Below are 16,666 nucleotides of genomic sequence, written 5' to 3'. Positions count from 1 at the left end.
TCAAACTCTTGGCCGGCACCAAGCCTCACTTGGCTAATCCACCACCTGCGCCACTGGCACCCCAGGTTCTAGTCCCCGTTGGGGCACTGGATTCTGTCCCAGTTGCTCCTCTTCCAGTCCAGCTCTCTGCTGTGGCCCGGGAAGGCAGTGGAGGATGGCCCAGGTCCTTGGGCCCTGCACCTGCATGGGAAACCAGGAGGAAGCACCTGGCCAGTGGCTTTGGGTCGGCACAGTGTGCAGGCTATAGCGGCCATTTAGGGGGTGAACCAATGGAAGGAAGACCTTTCTCTCTGTCTCTGTCTAACACTGCCTGTCCAAAAAAAAAAAAAAAAAAGACTCAAACTCTGACATGATTTGAGAGCCTCCTGGTCAGTAGTTTAACCTGTTGTGCCACAAAATCCACCCCTCCTTTAACTTTTTGAAGTTGCTTGAATATGTTCTAAAAGAAACTAATTTTTAAAATGAAGACAGAAAGATTAAATAGAAACCTTATACTATCAAACGAAAGCAATTCTATTAATATCAGACATAGTAGACTTAAGAACAAAGCCTATTACTAAGGCTAAAGAGGAGTTGCAATAGTACAAATGAAAAGAGCATCAGTTCACTAGCAAACAGAAGATATGAGGTTGGGCGGTGCTGTGGTGCAGCGGGTAAAGCTGCAGCCTGCAGTGCAGGCATCCCATACAGGAGCTGGTTCAGGTTCCCATCATGTTGTAGCCATCTGGGGAGTGAACCAGCAGATGGAAAATTTCTCTTTCTCTCTCTGCCTCTCCTCTCTGTAACTCTGCCTTTCAAAAAAATAAATCTTTAAAAAAAAAAAGGCTGGCGCCGCGGCTCACTAGGCTAATCCTCCGCCTAGCAGTGCCGGCACACCAGGTTCTAGTCCCGGTTGGGGCGCCGGATTCTGTCCCAGTTGCCCCTCTTCCAGGCCAGCTCTCTGCTGTGGCCCGGGAGTGCAGTGGAGGATGGCCCAGGTGCTTGGGCCCTGCACCCCATGGGAGACGAGGAAATGCACCTGGCTCCTGGCTCCTGCCATCAGATCAGCGCGGTGCACCGGCCACAGCGCGCTGGCCGCGGCGGCCATTGGAGGGTGAACCAACGGCAAAGGAAGACCTTTCTCTCTGTCTCTCTCTCTCACTGTCCACTCTGCCTGTAAAAAAAAAAAAAAAAAAAAAAAAAAAAAAAAAAAAAAAAAAAAACTATACCATATTAGGAGCATTTAGGATTCTAAATCAATTCCATCAATTCCATGAATCAAGGATACCAGGTTATCTCCTCTTTGGGATAACCAGTATCTTTAAAAAAAAAAAAAAGAAAGAAAGAAAGAAAAAACAAGAAGAAAGAAAGAAAGACAAAAAAAAAAAAACACCTCGCTTTCACTCACTTAAAAAAAAAGAAATGGGCCGGCACCGCGGCTCAATAGGCTAATCCTCCACCTGTGGCGCTGGCACACTGGGTTCTAGTCCCGGTTGCTCCTTTTCCAGGCCAGCTCTCTGCTGTGGCCTGGGAGTGCAGTGGAGGATGGCCCAAGTGCTTGGGTCCTGCACCCACATGGGAGACCAGGAGAAGCACCGGCTCCTGGCTTTGGATTAGCGCGGTGCACCAGCTGTAGCGGCCATTGGGGAGTGAACCAATGGAAAAGGAAGACCTTTCTCTCTGTCTCTCTCTCTCACTGTCACTGTCCACTCTGCCTGTCCAAAAAAAAAAAAAAAAAAGTAGAAGAAATGAGGTAATGAGGTTTATTTGTCTGCTCTTAATCACATTCATACGAAGATACTAATGACAGAGATAATTTGTTTTAAAAGTTACATATGGCTTTGGAACACAATGTATAAATATGTTCTCAGAGAATTTCTGATCCAGTTGTATTTTCTCATTTTAATACCATTTATTTTGTATTACCCAAATTAGTAAAACAAATTTAGAAAATGGGAAGAAAAACAACATACTTCCAGATATGCTAAATGGTGAAAGAGAACCAACCAGAAATGTTGGTGATAATACACATGTAAGTATTTAGGAATATATATTAGGAATAAGTACAAACACTATAACATAAGAAATGAAAAAGAATGCAAATAGACATATAATTTCTAATAATCTGCATTAAATTATTTTATATTCAAAGATATTAGTAATGCTACCTGTTCAAAACATATTGAAAGTGTTTTAAGGGGTCGGCATCATGGCTCACTGGTTAATCCTCCGCCTGCGGCACCGGAATCCCATAGGGGCACTGGGTTCTAGGCCCAGTTGCTCCTCTTCCAATCCAGCTCTCTGCTGTGGCCTAGGAGGGCAGTGGAGGATGGCCCAAGTGCTTGGGCGCCTGTACCCGCATGGGAGACCAGGAAGAAGCACCTGGCTCCTGGGTTTGGATCGGCACAGCGTCGGCTGTAGTGGCCTTTGGGGAGTGAACCAACAGAAGAAAGACCTTTCTGTCTGTCTCTCTCTCTCACTGTCTATAACTCTGTCAAATAATAATAATAAAAAAAAGAAAGTGTTTTAATATTAGTGACATTATATAACAAATGATTATCTAGATTATTTATAGGTTGTTACTCCTTTCCATCTCAAAATACTTTGTCCAGATCTATTTTTATGAGTAAATATTTACATAAAATGATAATACATAGTTTTGTCTAAAATAACTCCATCTTTCAATTTTCCAGTATAGTTTTCTTATAAAAACAAGAATATATGCATTCTTTATAGATAGATATAGATATAGATATGGACTTCAGAAAGTTCATGGAAAAATAGAATTGAAAGATAAGTTTATTTTGGTACCAAAATTTTTGAAATATGTAATGTTTTTATAGCATGCATTTTTCCTGGCCATTTTGAAGACCCCCTCATATACATACATGTATGTCTGTGTGTATATATGCATTATATATATATATATCCTTAACATACTTTATCACTATATCCAGTTTTAAAATCTAAATTTTAGATGTTTAATGTAATATGTAATATTTTTTATATACCAGTGATTCAAATTAAACAAAAGGCCATTACTTAAATGTTGCATGGTCTTATGTCAAGAACATTAGCTATAAATGTGTTTAGCTGTTGGTTTATGGATGCATGGGCACATCAATATTGACAAAAAGGGTGGAAGAATGTTAACTCTGGTTATTTCAGACAATTTAGTAGGAATAGTGAGTGAGTAGAAGAAGGAAGACAAGTTGTTGCTTTGATGGTACAACAGAAGATCTTTACAGAGTCTATCAATGTTGATATCAGTAAAAAGGGTTTAAAATACATTAAAATATATTTAAATAATCAGGCAGTAAGATCAGGCATATTAATATCAATGTGATATTGGAATATGAGAAAATTCATATTTTCTCCAGTTGTGTATGCATTTAAAAAGAAAATTCAGGTTTTGAGAATATTTTTATAATATGTAAATTCAAGTATGTCTATACACTCAAGTATATTAAATAGAATTTTATTTTTTTTAATTCCTTGAACTTTCTATGGCTCTTTATGGTTCCCTGGAATGGGAAGAAAGTAACCAAGGATGGGACCTCTTGATGGGAAAAGTTAATAACCTGGTGAACACTGTCACACTGGCTAACAAAAAACAACCCATAAATAAAATCCCCAGGATGAGATTAATTTTCCTTTTTAATTATTATTTTTTTCTTCCCAAAGAAAGCTTTTATTTAAGGAATACAAACTTCATGCATTTCATAAATACAACTTTAGGAACACAGTGATTCTTCCTACCATATCTGCCCTACCACCCACATTCCCACCCCTCTTCTCCTCTGTCTCCTAGTCCCAGTCTTATTTTTACCAAGATCTATTTTCTTTTTTTTTCATTTTTTAACTTTTATTTAATAAATATAAATTTCCAAAGTACAACTTTGGGATTATAGCGGCTTTTTCCCCCTATAGCCTCCCTCCCACCCACTCCCTCTCCCATCCCACTCACATCAAGATTCACTTTCAATTATCTTTATATACAAAAGATCAATTTAGTATATACTAAGTAAAGATTTCAACAGTTTGCACACACACAGAAACACAAAGTATAAAGTAGTGTTTGAGTACTAGTTATACCATTAATTCACATAGTACAACACATTAAGGACAGAGATCCTACATGGGGAGTAAGTGCACAGTGACTCCTGTTGTTGATTTAACAATTGACACTCTTATTTATGGTGTCAGTAGTCACCCAAGGCTCTTGTCATGAGTTGCCAAGGCTATGGAAGCCTCTTGAGTTGGCCAACTCCATTCTTATTTAGACAAGGCCATAATCAAAGTAGAAGTTCTCTCCTCCCTTCAGAGAAATGTACCTCCTTCTTTGATGACCCATTTTTTCCGTTGGGATCTCACTCCCAGAGATCTTTCATTTAGGTTGTTGTTGTTTTTTTTGTTTTGTTTTGTTTTGTTTTGCCACAGTGTACCAAGATCTATTTTCAATTAACTTTGTACGTAGAAGATTAACTCTATACTAAGCAAAGAGTTCAATAAATTGTATGAAAAAAAATGTCAATAATTGAGATGAGGGCTGTTCAAAGGCATTGCACCTCAAAGTTAATTTCACTTCCATTTTTTTTAAGCATTCTTTTTTTTTGAGAAATTGAATTAGCTTTAAAGAAGAACCCAAGAGTGATAACACATCTTTTATGAGCATTTAGACATAACTATTACTTATAAGAATATCCTCCAGATAATACACTAAAATGAGGTAAATCTTTGAGAACTAGTTTTACTATTAACTCTCATAATTCAACTCTTTGAGGACAGAGGTCCTGCATGGGAACTTAGTGCACAGTGACTCCTGCTGTTAATTTAACATTAACACTCTTATGTATGATGTCAGTGATCACTCGAAGTTCTTGACAAGCCCTGCCTAGGCTATGGAAGCCTTTTGAATCCACAAACTCCTTCCATATTTAGGCAAGTCTATAACCAAAGTGGAAGTTCTCTCCTTCCTTCAGAGAAAAGTACCTCCTTCTTTGATGACCACTGCTTTCCACTGGGGTCTCAGTCACAGAGGTCCTTCCTATAGGACACTTTTTCCCTCTCCCTCTCCCTCTCCCTATTCCTCTCCCTCCCTCCCTCCCTCCATAACTTTGACTTTCAAATAAATAAATAAATATTTTTTAAAAAAAGAATATGCTTCTGATAGGAAAGAACTAAATAAAATGGCAGGTGAACTTAGGCCATAGTTCACTCTAGCAAGAGCTATGTCATTTCCATTTTGCTTTTTCTTCTGAAAACATTACCTTGTATATACTAACAAAAGAGCCAAGAAAAGCTCCCAGCTGGAAGTTTTCTTTATTGTAGAAAAGAGACAGTAGCCTGGATGGCTGTGTAAACAGATGCCGAAATGCAGAGGGAATTCGGAGGCAGCACTGGATCAAATATCCCACACTAAACATTCTGATGAAACCCTAGAGAAAATTGGGAGCAAAGTCTGATTTACAATCAAATATTCAAGTCTGACAATATGAATGTTATCATTTCAAATCTATATCAAGACTCAAAAAAACTTGTTACATGTTTATATCACAGTCATTTTCAAAATAAAGTCTAAAAACATCAAACAATAATTTTAAAGCAATTACCTTAAAAATAAGGGTGAAATCTTGGAGTGAGTATACTTTGATTTACAAAGACTTAAATAGTCTCACAAGCACTGACCAAGCTTGCCTATGCACCAAAATTCCATTTCTTGAAATTTGTTGACAAAATAACCAGGATTTTTAATTCCTAAACCACAAATGAGTTTTAGAAACAAAAGCACTGAAATTCCAAAAGATAGTTAACAAAACCAAATAGTTTTGAGAATTTTGATAGAAAACTGCTCTTAATCATTAGTATGAATAAGGATTTTTTTAATAGAAAAATGATTTCATCATTCATTTAGATTTTTGGCACCAACTTTTGATATGATTAAGTTAAAGGGATTTCACATAGAAAAGTAGTTTTATGTAGGTTTTTATTCCTGTGCTTGAATGTGTCAGGCTAAAACAACTCTACAGAACGGTAGCTTTAAGGTATAGATTAAGGCAACTGAAATTCAACATTTGCTTGCAACATTTCTCTATTTTTCCTTCACTTTTTTATACTGTAAACAAAAAGGTCACCTGAGGAGGATGACCAGTATTGGCCAATTTCATTTCAGTATTTATGACAATGACATTTAGATGTTACTTAATACTGAGAGACTGAAGAGTTCCAATTGGCTCAAAACAAAGTGTTAGCAGTAAGAATAGTTATCTTATACATGATTCAACCAGTATATTGCAATACTGGTCTCCCATCTTCCTCCTCTCTCACTCCTAGTGAATGGGAAAAACATCTACAATTTTAGCAAGTGCTTGCCTCCTAAATTCCGAAGGCCAAGATTATATTTTCCAGATTATGGGTTTTTTTTTTCTGGAAAAAAATTGGATAATTGTAAAGAAACACTGGAATCTGGTTAATGTACCTGAAGCTACCTAATACCTAGTTAAAATATAGAAATTAAGTTGTGCAATAAATTACTGTGAATTACCATACATTTGCTTAACTAAAACTGCCTAGCATTTGTTCAAAGCATAAAACGGTTATATTTTTATCTTGCCATTGATAACATTATAACATAAATCTAAGGATTCACGGATTACAACCATGTTACAATCTTTTCATACTATTTTCAAAAGATCCACTTGTCCACCGTTTCCTGTATTCAGGAAATAGTTGATGAATGCCTGCTATGTGCCATGCATATCCCTAGATGCTGGGGATACAGAGGTGAGGAGAACAGAATGTTCTTGCCTTCATGGAGCTTTCATGCTCAGAACAGGAAGAAAACATTAGAGGAAGAGAAAAAGAAAGAAGTCAACAAACAAAATAATAACAGCCTAAAATAAATATTATGAAGGAAATAATCAGGGAACCAAGGCAGAAATCAACAGGGCCATCTATGTCAGACTGAGTGATAAGGGGAGGAGAATGAGGATATCACACTTAAATAGACCCAAAAGGTAAGAAGCTAGCATGAGAAAAACATTTTGAACAACTTGAATAAAGATCACAAAGCCAATAAAGAGGTTGGCAGGTGCAAGGAAAGGACAGGAAGTTAGTGCGAAAGGAAGATGGTGATTTGAGAGTAATGTAATTAAGATGAATATTTACTCAGGGCTATGATTTAACATGTGGTTCTACCTATATTCATGGAATAAAGTGGTACATTGCCAAAAATTTTTACTATATTTGTGGTGTAAATTCCTTACCCACAGATTTCAAATAGTCTTGCATTCATAGGCATATTATTCCAGCTCACACAGAAACTGCCTAGTTTACAGCACTGGTACACATTTGAAAGAGTGATTAGGTCTTTTTCATTGCTAAACAAATTATACTAACTTTTCACATAATGTTTTTAATATTCCCTCCCCCAGACCTCAAGTTTTTCAAATATCTCTCATTTCACAATAATTTTATTAGTTCCCCTCTGGAAGTCTCCCTTGGAACTACACTCATATTCAGTTAGAAGGTGTAAGAACTTTCCAGCAGCCCTCAGATTTTGAGATTGCCAGCACCATTTAAAAGAGCAAGAGAAAATAGGAAAAAATATATCAGATCACTACACACCTAAAAAAAATACTCTGCTGCTTTTACCCCTGTCATATCTTTGGAAATTCTGAAGGTGTGGACCATTGTCAACATTGAGCCACAGGCATTCACATTCACAAGTACTAACTTGGGAAAGTTCCTCCCTTGTGGAATAACTAGGAGGAAGCTGTCTCTCAACATATTGTTGGCTGGCGCCGCGGCTCACTTGGCTAATCCTCCATCTGAGGTGCTGACACCCCGGGTTCTACTCCTGGTTGGGGCGCCGGATTCTGTCCCAGTTACTCCTCTTCCAGTCCAGTTCTCTGCTGTGGCCCAGGAAGGCAGTGGAGGATGGCCCAAGTGCTTGGGCCCTGCACCCGCATGGGAAACCAGGAGGAAGCACCTGGCTCCTGGCTTTGGATTGGCGCAGTGCGCCAGCTGTAGTGGCCATTTGTGGGGGGGGGGGGTGAACCAAAGGAAGGAAGACCTTTCTCTCTCTGTCTCTCTCTCTCTGTCTAACTCTGCCTGTCAAAAAAAAATTTAAAGAAAGATACTGTACAATGTAGCTGTTCCCATCATCAACTGAGAACATATTTTAAAAGCCCTGGAATTGTTAGAGTCCCATTCAAAACTAAGGAGCTTGAAATTGAGCAGGTGGTGCGACTCAGGCCAGACTAATTACAAAGATTATAACTTACCTCCCAGATCTGGTGATGATGGGGGATGGTAAGGGAATGGATATGGAGGATAATGGGAATGACACACCAGTACACAATATACAGACAGTTTATAATTTAAGTCGGTGGCCATAATGAGCTGTCTTAGTGAAGAGCAACTGTAGACATGTTCCAGTTACTTTGATGCCTTAAAATAAATGTAATAGCTTCACAAGTTGACAACCAAATGCCATTGTATCAGACTGAATACACTGTGCACAGTGAGACCTTATTTTTCCATTTTGTTGTTGCTATTGCTACGAATTACCTGTCCTACTTTATAAGTTTTAAATAATCTAATTTTTAAGCAAGCTAATTTTAAAACTGTTTAAGGATCAGATAATTGCCTATTAAAGCTAAATTGTTAACTATTCTCACAAATTTTTTATTGCTCAAGTCAGATGTAAAGAAAAACAATTATTAATGCTAACTTTTCCACTTACTTTGAAATTATTTCTTAAATGTTATTTCTATTTACATTTTCTTTTTTTTCTGGTGTATTTTTTTTTATTTTTTTAACTTTTATTTAATGAATATAAATTTCCAAAGTACAGAATATGGATTACAATGGCTTTCGCCCCCATAACTTCCCTCCAACCCGCAACCCTCCCCTTATCCACTCCCTCTCCCCTTCCATTCATGTCAAGATTCATTTTCGATTCTCTTTATGTACAGAAGATCAGTTTAGCATACATTAAGTAAAGATTTCAACAGTTTGCTCCCACACAGAAACATAAAGTGAAAAATACTGTTTGAGTACTAGTTATAGCATTAAATCTCAATGTACAGCACACTAAGGACAAAGATCCTACATGAGGAGTAAGTGCACAGTGACTCCTGTTGTTGACTTAACAAATTGACACTCTTGTTTATGGCATCAGTAATCACCCTAGGCTCTTGTCATGAGCTGCCAAGGCTATGGAAGCCCCCTGGGTTCACTGACTCTGATCATTTTTAGACAAGGCCATGGTCAAAGTGGAAATTCTCTCCTCCCTTCAGAGAAAGGTACCTCCTTCTTTGATGGCCCGTTCTTTCCACTGGGATCTCACTCATGGAGATCTTTCATTTAGGTTTTTTTTTTTTTTTTTTTTTTTTTCCCCAGAGTGTCTTGGCTTTCCATGCCTGAAATACTCTCATGGGCATTTCAGCCGGATCTGCGTGCCTTAAGGGCTGATTATGAGGCCAGAGTGCTGTTTAGGACATTTGCCATTCTATGGGTCTGCTGTGTATCTCACTTCCCATGTTGGACCATTCTCTCCCTTTTTGATTCTATCAGCTAGTATTTGCAGACACTATTCTTGTTTATGTGATCCCTTTGGTTCTTAGTCCTATCATTATGATCAATTGTGATCAGAATTTGATCACTGGGACTAGTGAGATGGCATTGGTACATGCCACCTCAATGGGATTGAATTCGAATCCCCTGGTATGTTTCCAACTCTCCCGTTTGAGGTAAGTCAGCTTGAGCATGTCCCGAATTGCACATCTCTTCCCTCTCTTATTCCCACTCTTATATTTAACAGCGATCACTTTTCAGCTAAGTTTCATCACTTAAGAAGAATTGTGTATTGATTACAGTATTCAACCAAAAGTATTAAGTAGAACAAACAAAAAAAATACTAAGAGGGATAACATATTAAGCTGCTCATCAACAGTCAGGGTGAGGGCTGATCAAGTCACCGTTTCTCTTAGTGTTCATTTCACTTTAACAGGTTTCCTTTTTGGTGCTCAGTTAGTTGTCACCTATGAAGGAGAACAAGTGGTATTTGTCCCTTTGGGATTAAGTGAAGTGAAATCTATTTACATTTTCCATTGATAAGAAAGTAGATATTTTCATATACTTACTTTAATGCAATAAGAGATGCAATTATCTTCATAGTGTTTGCAACATCTATGCCTTGGTCCTTTCTTGCATCTGAAATTAAACCCCAAAAAGCAAAACTAATTGTAATTAAAATGTGTATGTGTATGTGTGTGTGTGTATGTGTGTGTTTGTAGATCTGTTTAAAACTATCTAACCCCAAAAATGGTAAAATGCCACCCACTTATTTCTATATTTATGTAACTTTTGGGTTTTTAAAGATACTACAGAACCAAGAATAATACTTATGTTTTATTTGCTGTTTATTATTTGCCACATAATATAAAATATATGACTGCATTAAAACAGTTGAATGTGGAATAGAAGAGTCACATTGGTAAGTATTTGTGACTAAATATGAAAAATATGTATATATTATCTGCATATTCTGCCAAATCCTTTGGAAGCTTTAAATCGCTTACTGCAAACTATAACAGTCATAAATCATCCATGAAGTCAGTACTTGAGCAAAAATCATAATGAGAATGTGCTCAGGTTACAGGAATTTATACATAATTATATTTGAGAGAAAACATCTGGAAAAGAAACACGATACAGTATTAGAACTCAAAATTCAATTTTTAAAATAAATACAGAAGGCGAAATCATGTGAGTATTTAAAAGTAAGTTATTTGTGATTTAATTGTGAACCACTCAAACCTCTAGTGTTAAATATAAACATTTCTGTTGGGTGAACTACTGTGTGAGACACACTCATTTTAATTACTTAGTATTTTGAATCCAGGATTATTTATTCATCTGAGGCATTAAAAGTAAGTAGAATATCTCAGATGGGTCTAGCTTTCCCTTTCTCTTTGAAGGATTCATGCTCCAAAATAAGTAGTCTTTATAATTCCTTTCAGACTGTAGTAAATTAATTATCTTCATGGCCGGAACACATGAGCTGTTTCCTGTTTCTAACAATAATCTGTAGAGCATTGTTCTGGCTCTGCACCTCTTCAATCCCATTTGCAAATTGATTAGCAAGACTTTCTCTGAAATCCAATTCTACATTGCAGCTGGAGTACATTGGCAGCCTTTCCTACTCAAGGGTGACAGAATAGCTCATGCTAACCACAGCCCTTCTGTCATTAGAACGATACGGCATATCTGGTCATGTGAAGTTGTTGAGCGATTAAAACTAGTGGCTAGAAAAGAGGTGAATCAGAGAAGCACTGTCTCATGTAAATCATCACTCTTCATGTCTTCTTCAAAAACATTTCTCAGCCATTGCTACCAGAACTACATTGAAATTAGTAAACTCTCTTTGCTAGTGAAGTTCAATCTTGGTATCAACTATACTGTCATTTAATTTTTCCCTAGTCACTCATTAGAATGGCTTTCCAAGTCCTGGACTTCCTATCTCCTGTATTATTTGCTTTCTTTGCTTCTATATAATTTTACGTCTGTTTTCACTTCAGGGGCCCTATTGATGCTACTCTGACAAGTATTGCCATGACCTGCTCAGTTCTGATGCCCAAGGCATCCTTCACCTACATAATTTACATTTTTCTCTGATTCTTACTGAATTCAGTTCCACTAATTGAGACCCTCTGCTCCTTTTTTCTACTATAACTATTTTTGAGTTTAATAAATAAATTAACTGGGGGCCAGTGCTATGGTGTAGCAGGTAAAGCTGTAGCCTGCAGTGCCAGTATCCCATATGGGTGCCAGTTTGAGTCCTGGCTGCTCCACTTCCGTTCCGGCTCTCTGCTATGGCTTGGGAAGGTAGTAGAGGATCCTTGGGCCCCTGTACCCAGGTGGGAGACCCTGAAGAAGCTCCCGGCCCCTGGCTTCAGATTGGCTCAGCTCCAGCCACTGTGGCCATTTAGGGAATGAACCAGCAGACAGAAAGCCTCTCTCTCTTTGTCTCTCTTGCTCTCTCTCACTCTCTCTCTGCCTCTGCCTCTCTGTAACCCTGCCTTTCAAATAAATAATGTTTCAGTAAAAGGAAAAAAATAACTATCACAATTATTCTTATAATCTAATATTCCTTACTTTATTCTTACCTTATATGTGTAATGTATGACAAGATGAAGACAATAACTTTAGATTTGAATACTATTCTGTTCTTATATATTATGTCAGGTAATTTCACATGTTATTTTATTTAATGCTCACAAAAATCCTTAATACAGATTATTGATCCCAGTAAAGAGATTAAGGACCTGGAGATGCCCAGTGCTTAAATCACTTGTCCAAGGTCACACAGCTGGTAGAAGCAAAATGTGGATCAAACATGGTTTTCTGATTGCTTAAATGGCATCAGCATCCTATAAATGATCCCCTAATTTTCTATATGGTCTACTTATTCTAGCCTCTCTAAAATAATCACTGCCAAGATAATTTTTCTTTGCTTATGTTCTAGTTTTAAAGCACTAAATTTACTTTCTTAAATATTTACATTAGAAACATAAATGAATATGTATTTATATGAAATATAAAAACTGCTTTGTACAGAGAGAAATAAAGATTTCTCATTTCAGTATCAAAGACCTAAAAATTTTCATTCTTACAAAAATATCTTTTCCTTAATGTTCACTCCTTAATTATTTCTTTATCTTCTGAATCTCTGTCAGGAACTTTATTTTCTTCCCATACTTGGCATATTCAATGAACATATATTAACTTGTTTCCTGAAGTTCCCCACCATAATCTGTAAATCTGCCTGATTTGAAATGGAACAACATTTCAATTTCAGATAAGTCAATTTTGAAGGCATGTTGAGCTCTACTATTCTGTCAGAAAGAATAAAAAACATTCACTTGTCATCATGTGCCTTTTATCAAATTCTATACAAAGTTTCTGGTGAAAATTATCATCACTACCTAAATAAAAAAAAAAAAAAAAAACTACCCTGGCATGGAACAAGTATCATATAAACCAGTGACAAAGCATGCTAAAATATCAAGATAAAGAACTCACATTGAATCCACAAGTTTCCTGACTAGAGCAATTATATTCATTTTTCTTGGTTTGTCCTCAAGTTTCTCTTTCTTTTGTTCCACTTTTGCATATGCTGCCTCTGGTGAATAAGAATGTGTGGGAATTTCTTCCTTCCCTACAATGAACCTAAAGAAAAGAGCACAATGTGAAGCATTTTTCATCAAGAAAAATCAAAGAGAAGAAAATAGATTTTGCAGAATATTTTCTTTTTAATCATATTTTCACCATTTATATAAAATCTAATTTTCCCTTGAAGAAAAAAATAGGCCTTCAAAATCAAGAAACACAGAAAAGTGTAGTAGTCATTTGTTTGACATTCAGGTATTTTAAAATCAAATTAACCAAGTAAAATCCAGCACAGCACTTTCATGAAGTACCCTTTAATTTGGGACACCACTTTTTAATATATTAGATGCTTTAAAGTTTTTCCAAAAAACTACTTGGGTCACAAAATTTGTATTTTTTCAATTATATTTTTTCCCTAAGTTCTCCTAACAGTTACTATTACATGAGTTTCTCATTTACAGTGAAACTCTAAGTTTATACCTAATATCACTCAGGTATAAACAGCTGCAGTGCAATAGAAAATCACCTGTACCAATACAAAGAGACATAGGGAACTAGAGAACAAGAAACAGAAACCAGTTAAGAAGCCATATCTCATATTATTTCATTAGAAAATCCTAATCTCAATGTTGCTCCAATTTACTTATTTCTCTTTGGAAAAATCAAATATCCAAAAGGGGTCATCTCATTTCTATGCCATTAAAACAGTTGTATATTTTTCCAAAGACAACACAGAGAAAATGTTATCACCATTAGCTATCACTTAAGAAGTGTACTTTCTCAGAGTTTTTATTATTGTTGTTTGTACCTGGAATGTAAGTCATTGCTCTAAGCTTTCCTATGGAAACTCTACCTCCCAAACTTTTAGAAAATGCAATAAAATATAGATAAAACATCAATGATACTACATGACATGAAACTAAAATTCTGGAAATTGGGTCCTGTGATAAACAAAACATATAAATTTATATACCCAGAAATGAAAGGAAAAGCTATTACTACCAACAATTGCAATCTAACACATTTGGACAAATCATGTAAAACATCTAGCTTATCAAATCATAAGGGCTATACAAAGAATTGGTTGGTTTGTCACTAGATGGCAGCTGTGCATCCTTGGTAGATGTTAGTCCAAAAGAATATGTTTTTATTTGGGCATGTGTGCAGACAGTTTAAGATCTGTACTACTATTCTTTATAAGCAACAAGAAAAAGAATATCTCTCATTATCTTTCCCAATACAGTTGCTGTTTTGGCCAAACCTGACCATCTCAAATTACAGGTCATTTCCTTGGAGACAGTGTTCCTTTCCCAAGCCAGGATGAGTTAGTGGTCCTTCCTCTGTGCTCAGAGCCCAGTGAATCCCCAGTACTGTAAGCATCACTTTGGTAGTCAATATTCAATGTTTCCCCTGTATAATTGTCTGTATCTTCTTTGCCCTTATAACCCAGAACCTAGCATAGTATCTTGCACATAGAAAATATCTAATTCATACATGCTAAGTAAATGAAAACAGAAATAGCATTTTCTGAGCACTTACTAGATGACAAAAACAGTGTCAACCAAGTCTTTACAAATACAAAATCATTTAATCCTCATAGCAATGCCATAGGTATAATTCCCATGAGACATAGCATGAGTCACTATCTGTCGACAGTCGGTAAATTATCAGTAATTATTTGAACCCAGAACAGTCTGGCTGCTGGGGCGCTGAGGTACACATTCTTCTAAGTTTTAAAATATGAGGGGTAAGGCTAAGTGCATCTTCCAACTCCTGCTCTGGCTCTATTCCCATGACTTCTCCTATTCTCTGTACATAGATAATTTCCAAATCACCTATACACATTTCTAGAGAAAGTTTCCTAAACTGCAGATCTGAAACATACCACTCTCATCCACAAAGAACTTCACTGGTCTATAACTACTAAATGAAAAACAAACAAGCTTAAAATAGTACTCAGTACACAGTGAGTGCTTGTTATAGGAGCTATTATTATACATTATAGCTAACTGAACTACTCACCATTCGGCAGATAAACCCATGCTTCTGTCCTTTTCTTGTCTAGATCATTATTTCCTACATCTTTGCTAAAATCTTGTTTTATAAAAATCTTTTTTTTAAAAAAATTGTTTTTATTTTATTGAAAGGAAGATGAGAGAGCGAGAGAGAGAATGTATCTTTGATTTACTAGTTTATTCCCCAAACAACTATAACTGCCAGGACTAGGTCAGGCCAAAACCAGCAGCCAGAAATTCAATCTGGATCTCACACATGGATGGCAGGCACCCAAGTATTTGAGCTATCACCTGCTACCTCCCAGAGTGTACATAAGCCAGAAGCTGGAATCAGAAGCAAGCTTCTCCAGGACTTGAATCACACACTCTAAAATGTGATGTGGGTGTCCCAACCTGCTGATTAACCACTGCACAAAATGTCTATGCCTAAAATCTATCCCAAGTGCTCCTTCTTACCCTCTTTTCTCTCCATCCCTTCATAGGTTAAAAGGGGGGGGGGGGGTGATCTGAGAACTGCATAGCACTTAATTTCTATACTCTTTGGAGCCAGTATTGTGGCACAGAGGGTTAAGTTGCCACCTGAAATGCCAGCATCCCGTATGGGTGCCTGTTGGAGTCTTGGCTGCTCCACTTCCAATCCAGCTCCCTGCTAATGTGCCCAGGGAAAGCCAAGGAAAATGGCCCAAGTGCTTGGGCCCCTGAACCCAAGTGGAAGACCTGGATGAAACTCTTGGCTCCTGGCTTCACTGTGGCCTGGCCCTAGTCACTGCAGCTATTTGAAGAGTGAAACAGCAGATGGAAGATATCTCTCCCTGTCTCTACTTCTCTGTCTGCTAAGTATGCTTTTCAAATAAATTCATAAATCTTTAAAAAAGCATTTTATCTTTTCCATTCTGTGAGTAACTCTGTGCAAATTTCCTTTCTCTGCTTTATTCCTATCATAACTTGAGACTAAGTTCAGTCTTCTAAAATATATTCTTGAGATAACCTACATTTTTTTGTAATACTTGGTGCAATTATAATTAATGTTGTCTTCCCCATTAGACCATATGCTCTGTTAGGAAATCTGACTCATGAACCAGTGTATTTTCAATGCTTAGTACAAGACCTGGAGCAAAGTAAAAGCATACTAAAATATACTGGATGAATTTGTTCATCTTTGTAGCCCCTATACTTTCTTGTACACATTTAGGAATATTTCAAAAATAGGTGCTGAATTGAAGTAAAGTGTAATATCCTAAAGCTTTTTACCCAAATCGAATTAGGAGGCAGAAAACTAGGATACATTGTGAATACTTTTTTTTTTTTTTTTTGACAGGTAGAGTTATAGACAGTGAGAGAGAGAGAGAGAGACAGAGAGAAAGGTCTCCCTTCCGTTGGTTCACTCCCCAAATGGCCACTACCGCCAGTGCTGTGCTGATCCGAAGCCAGGAGCCAGGTGCTTCCTCCTGGTCTCCCATGAGAGTGCAGGTGCCCAATCACCTGGGCCATCCTCC

The 16,666-nt window shown here is 37.1% G+C and overlaps 1 protein-coding gene across 7 annotated transcripts in view; it reads right to left on the bottom strand.

Annotated features, from left to right (window-relative positions):
* The window catches only part of TMEM135 (transmembrane protein 135), a 289,095-nt gene that overhangs the window by 13,785 nt on the left and 258,644 nt on the right, over positions 1–16,666 (bottom strand). For all 7 annotated transcript variants that reach the window (XM_051821449.2, XM_002708646.5, XM_051821457.2 and 4 more), the window contains 3 exons: positions 13,069–13,215; positions 10,128–10,197; positions 5,250–5,417 (listed from right to left, as the gene is read on the bottom strand). In XM_051821449.2, coding sequence (XP_051677409.1) covers positions 5,250–5,417; positions 10,128–10,197; positions 13,069–13,215 — 385 coding nt within the window. The remainder of the gene's footprint in view (positions 1–5,249; positions 5,418–10,127; positions 10,198–13,068; positions 13,216–16,666) is intronic.

This window comes from Oryctolagus cuniculus, chromosome 1 (genome assembly GCF_964237555.1).
Source record: "Oryctolagus cuniculus chromosome 1, mOryCun1.1, whole genome shotgun sequence".
NCBI classification, from domain to species: domain Eukaryota; kingdom Metazoa; phylum Chordata; class Mammalia; order Lagomorpha; family Leporidae; genus Oryctolagus; species Oryctolagus cuniculus.
The sequence above is the reverse complement of the archived record's forward strand: the minus strand, read 5'-3'. Positions and strand labels throughout refer to the sequence as shown.